The sequence below is a fragment of the Patiria miniata genome, unplaced genomic scaffold, assembly GCF_015706575.1.
Source record: "Patiria miniata isolate m_02_andy unplaced genomic scaffold, ASM1570657v1 HiC_scaffold_3, whole genome shotgun sequence".
Lineage (NCBI taxonomy): Eukaryota > Metazoa > Echinodermata > Asteroidea > Valvatida > Asterinidae > Patiria > Patiria miniata.
The window spans coordinates 21,515,146-21,521,179 of record NW_024037069.1 but is presented as its reverse complement, the minus strand read 5'-3'; the positions used below and the strand labels follow the sequence as shown (position 1 = coordinate 21,521,179).

At 38.3% G+C, this 6,034-nt stretch overlaps 1 protein-coding gene across 13 annotated transcripts in view; it reads left to right on the top strand.

Moving 5' to 3' along the window:
• Positions 1-6,034, top strand: part of LOC119737423 — a 49,922-nt gene that overhangs the window by 606 nt on the left and 43,282 nt on the right. For all 13 annotated transcript variants that reach the window (XM_038211776.1, XM_038211773.1, XM_038211769.1 and 10 more), the window contains exons 2-5: positions 413-736; positions 2,995-3,118; positions 5,308-5,514; positions 5,806-5,934. In XM_038211776.1, coding sequence (XP_038067704.1) covers positions 413-736; positions 2,995-3,118; positions 5,308-5,514; positions 5,806-5,934 — 784 coding nt within the window. The remainder of the gene's footprint in view (positions 1-412; positions 737-2,994; positions 3,119-5,307; positions 5,515-5,805; positions 5,935-6,034) is intronic.

The window sequence follows — 6,034 nt, the reverse complement described above, 5'->3', positions numbered from 1 at the left end:
TGCTTAGCCTTAAACCTCTGTTGACCTGTTTTATGGTCACATTAAAAGTTTGGATGTGAAACAAAATTGCACTTAAGTTACAGTTCTTCTTTTTATCAAATTGGTATTTCAAACAAAGCTGCATATTTGTCAATTTGCAGTTAGGTTGGATTTGTCCAAGATTTTGTGTTGAACTTGCATTTATTATCATTATTGACAACAAAATTATTTGTCAATTATTGGGTAGAAATCGAGAGCAATTTTTTCACAATAAAGGCACATTTGCTTTCTCCTTATGCATGTGTCAAACAAGTGGCATCTAACAAAACAGTCAAAGAATTCAGAACTATTTAAATATTGTGGCTGTGTGGTCATAACTGTAGGCCTTTCATGGCTGATTTTAAAAATCTCCTTCATGTGGTCATACTTTCAGGATGATGCTTACAGAGGCCAAGGAACGTCAGATGGGATCTATGGAAAGTGTCGCTACTTCCAGACAGATCCTGATTGTGCCGTCTTTGTGCCAATCAGCAAACTGGTCCCACCGTCCACGTCGCAGGGAGCCTCTTATCTGTACGAGAACGTCCCGCGATCAAAACAGGAGCTGCCCAATCAGCCATCAGAACTGACGAGTGTCGGGGATATTAAAAAGGGGACGACTGTATATTTGCAAGTTGGTAACAGCATGAGAAGGGGAAGAGTTGTCTATATGATTGTCCCGCATAAGGAGACTGAGCCTTATGCTACCGTGGAAATGGTACGTAAATGTATTCGAATGTGCATTTTTGTCCCATTCATGTTGATTCAATTTTGGCATTTAGTTCTATTAAAAGGGGCACTGCGTCATGGAATCCCTAAAAATGTACTGTACACGTTGTATGTGTCACAGAATTTTACACACAGCACTAATGTACAAATGTGGTTTGTAACACATTTCGTCAGCAACACCACGAAGTAACACCGATGTGCATACCAGTAAAAACTAGCCATCGGAGAAAATGTCATCTAAAGTTGAATGCCTTCTAAAACAACACTTTGCGTCAAAACGGCAGAGTATTTTCAGTTGGGTTCTCGTTGTTGACACTTGATGAGTTGAATTTATTAAATCTGCTGTTTTTCATCCGTTTGTGTATTAAATCAACAAGAAATAAGAGAAAAAAAGTGAGTGATAGTTTGTGGAACCCAAAAAGCTCCAAAACTGTAAATTTTCGTTTTCACTAAGTAACACTCTTTAATGTATACAACACGAGGAAAGTGCAACTTCAGGTCATACAAGGAGGGTGTTACTTCTTGAAAACGTTTTTTGCTCACATTTGAGCAGAGTGCGCGCCATGCATTGCAATGGTAAATGGAACTTGAGTGTTTCTTCTCGAAAACGAAAATTGTCATTTTTGCACAAAAGTTGCCATGGATAATTAGCGTAATAATTAAAGTAAAGCTCTTAAAGCTTTGGAACTTCGTGCGATGGTAGGCCTTGATGAATAATGTTTAAAAATGTAAAAAAAAACACCGAAAATCGAAAACAATTTGGTTTAACACATGGAATGTTACTTCGTGGTGTTGGTGACAATGTAACACTTTACGGCTGAAATCACAACTAGCCCGACCTTTTAAGGTCGCAAGAGTGGACCCCAAAACTCGTTCTCGTACGAAACAACGCAAAATTGCCCAATTTTTAAAGGATGGTTTGTGGATGTTTATATCTTACTTTTGAATGTTCTTTCTGATTAACATCATTTCCTTCAAAACACATTTTGTAGCCCAGTTTGGCGCTTTCCAGGACGCAGTGTCCCTTTTACCGTAAGCAACAGAACAAGCAAAAAAAAACCCCCAAAATATTCATGGAGATAAGAGTGAGAAGGAACTTAGACAAAATGAAATCAGACGAAACAAGACCCATCAACCAAACAATTAAAAATGTATCAATAGTCGTAATAAGCCTTGGTTTGTTGATACTGAAATTGAACTTTGAAGCATAAGTAAAGGTCAAGTAATCATGAAAAGGTAAACAACAGAGTTAAAGGCAATGGTTTCATATCACTTGGATAGGCATGAGTAAATATTTTGTACAATCGTTGATAATAAATAAATATTCCAAAGAAAAACCTCTGAGAAACATGCATGTCATAGGGTCTATTAGAAAAAAACAGTTCTCTACTCTACATGCAAATGAAAAAAAAGAATTTGATTCATGAATACACAATGCAGATAAAAAAATCTTTCCGTTCTTGTTAATAAGGGAATAAATGTGCGCTTGAGAGGTTTTATACACTCTGTTTAAGAACGGATGCTGATAATTACCCGAGCCAGCATCCACACTCCAACTGGTCTTAAACATAGCGCTTAATACCGACCAAGCACACATTCATTCCCATTCATAAATACCTTTTTGGTCAAAACATCAAAACTTTTCGGTCTAAAATTCAAAAATAGTAAAAGATGAAAACTTTCCAAAGATTTTGTTCAACAAGTTCACTTAACATGCCTTTTGAAACACCCCTCGGGTGTCCAGCTTGCAAGTAAGTCGTAAACAACTCCTTTAATGGAGATTGAATTGCACATCATGTGTACTGTGGCGGTGAGATGTGAATTAATGACTGAAATACTGACTCACTGGTAGTATTGCGCATGCCTATATGTGAGGATTGTGAATGTTCAACATGTTCAATGTTCAATAGAACGGTAAAAGGCACTGGATTTCACTGGAGTCAAAATTTTATGTGACACTGGATAAGTGTTTATAAAATAAGACCAGCCAGCCGGTCTTTATCATCCGTTTAGGACCAAGTGACGGGCTCTCGACCAATGGGAGCGAGTAAACTGTCTTAGGTATTTATGAATGGTACTTAATATGGCATGGCACTTAACATGGAGCCTTTTGATTTTGCCATTTAAAAGGTAAAATAAAAAAAAAGTTTATATTTTAACCCAAGTTTAACATTTAAGAACTCCATCATTTCCTTAAATACATGTAATTCAGTAAGTCATGTATGTTTTTCTTTGCCTTTTTTAAAGCCCAAAAAAGATGGTGATCGGATGTGGAATGGAATGCACAGGGGGTATCATGTGTTCACTCCTAGAAATGAGGTCTTCACAAAATTTGTACCGGCCAACAATTTGACAACACTTGCCCCTGAAGGTAAGTTCCTACTGAAATCATTAAAAATGAGCCTAATTATTAAGGCTGGTCAGAGAGTGTCCTCTTGTTACCTGACTGACTGACTGACTGACTCACTGACTCATTGACTGTAACATGTGAGCTGGGCAGTTTTATCGTATAGGATTACCCCCATTTCGTCAATGATTGGGCTAAAACCGGTCCATTGTGTAGACCAGATGCATTCCAGTGAATAGCTATTCAGAGTATAGTTGAATAGGATTTTTTTGCGTTAGAAGACCGGCTTTACTGGGCTTACCCTGTGGTTTGCTGTACAATGTTAAAGAAGCTTCCTGGTATTAAAGGGATAGAACTTGCTCAGAACCAAGTTTTCTTCTAGTCCAAGGACTTGTGAATTATTTGTTACAAGGTATAAAATATCTCCCTCTCTAGCTGATAAATTGGAAAGCGCTATCACTCCAGCCAAAATCAATCTGTCTTTTTAATTATCAAAATTGCTATGCCTACATGGCGATAGACTTGCTATGACTTTAGGTCTGCCAGTTGCCTGCTGAAAGTTGAACAAATTTGGCTAGTCATATTTTTGTTATATTTGGTGACTAGGTAGCGAGTGTATGAGGCAATGCTACTTGAGTGAACTGAATATTTGACTGTCTGCAAATGTGGGGTCCTTGAATATAAAAATTCTGATAATCGATCTTGTATCATTAAACTAATATTGATTATCTTTGTTATATTTACAACACCTGTTGCAAGTTAACTTCTTGTTGGCCAGCTAACAAAATGTGTATCGGGCTGATACACATAGGCTCAACGTTAAAAAAAAGAAAGAGGAAAACAAGAGTGAAACGTCCTGTAAATCCTGTATGTCCATGCATCTTTATACCAAACATGCCTTTCAACAACTTTCTCATTTGAAAACCATAACATTTCTGCTGTCCGTATATTTTTACTTTTGTTAATTTACAATCAATGATTCAGCAAGACCGGCAAGCTTTCCTTCGAGCTGCTGTTCAGGTTCCTGAAACTGAAAGCAATTGGCTGCACAGGACAGTAAATTACATGAGGCATGCATGCAATAATGATGGTTCCCACCCATGTAAAGATAATAGCTGATGCTGGAAGAACCTGAAACAGTTTACAGCTCAGCTCAGTTATATTGCTTTGGACTACATTATTTTTGAGCGAGGGCTATCAATCATCAGGACATTTGCTCACTGTTCCCACGATGGAAATATCTTCCTTTAATAATTCATCTTCTTTTTTTCGAAAATCATTTTGAAATGTTTTTAATAATATTTAATGTTTAAATTACACTCTTGAGCCATACAAAAAGTGTGAAGCCCCCGCAAAAAAAATTAATTATCCACACAACAAGGCAGAATGTCAATGCTTTCATAAGTTCTGATGCGGGTTTTAGTAGACATGGTATAAACAAGTATATATTAAATAAAATTATGAGTTTCAACCTACCTGTCACAGCAAGAGAACTATTCTGTAATGTTTATATTTACGACCAAAAAAAGCTATCCGCATTGTCTTCCGTTGTCATTTTCTCTTATCAAATTTTTGATTTTTCAATATGATTTAAAAATGATATTGATGATATCGATATTACATTGATATCGAGTAATATTGATATATCGACGGACCCTATGGAAATGTCCAAACAGAATTAATCCTAGCCCTGCCATTTAACACATAGTCTGAGTATCACCCGTTCTCCACAGAGCCCTATCTAGCTCCGGTCGAACGTCTGACATCTCCTGACATGCAAAATTATGCAAGCCGCACGCCAGCCAATCGGAGTCGATTGGTCAATTCGAATGCAGTGTTTTGTAATACAACAACAGCTGGGAGCGCATTCGCGTAACATGATACCGAGCGCCGGGCGCCCTGACAGTTTCTTTTAATCTATGTCTATGATGCGCAACGGGTGAATGACCGCAGACCCGATTGGCCTCAGACACAGTGCATCAGATTGCTGCATTGAGCCATCAGCAACAGTGCATATTATATGGCCGGATCCTAGACAGTGGGAGCTAGTCCCATTGAACAAAGCCACTTGTATCCTGCTGCAGTTGGCAACTACAGATTTGAGACAGTTGACCCTATGGAATTATTGACTTGGTGGATCTTGTTGTGTTGTTGCATTAGACAGGGTTTAATACAAAATGTTGTTAATGTTGTTTTTCTTTGTCTGATGCTAGAATATCAGGATTTGTACACAAAGGAGCCATCCCCAAGCCTGCCATCGAAGGCGAAAAACAATGGAAAGAAACCCTCAGAACCATTCTGGGCAGCCAAGAACATGCCACGTAAGACACCCTCTCCGTATGGTAGCAGCGAGAAACTTGATAAGGGAAGCCACAAGCCATCTGGTGGCAGACGTGATGTGAGCGATAGCTATAACCCAGGTCAGTGAAACATCACCCAGGTGAAAACTCCACTCAAAACTAGTTCAACTGGTTCAACTGGTTTCAACTGGACCAGTTGAATTGGCGATTGATGACTGGCTTTGAACTAGTTTTACTGGTGTTGAACTGGTACAAACTGGTTCAACCAATTCAACCATGTCAAAACCAATTAAACCAGTTTTAAAAAGGTAAACTAGTTCATAAGCAATCACCAATTTCCAGTGCAACTGGTTTCAACTGTCATTTTTGCTTGGGCAGGATATTTTTTAACTTGCTTTTTTTTTTACTCAGAATCATTCTTTGTAGCCAACAACAAGCCACGCAAGACACCCTCTCCGTACGGCAGCAGTGAGAAACTAGATAAGGGAAGCCACAAGCCATCTGGTGGTAGACGTGATGTGAGCGATAGATATTTCCAAGGTCAGTAAAACATCACCCAGGTAACAATTTCCAATCAAAACTAGTACAATTGGTTCAACTGGTTTCAACTGGACCAGTTGAATTGGCAATTGATGACTTG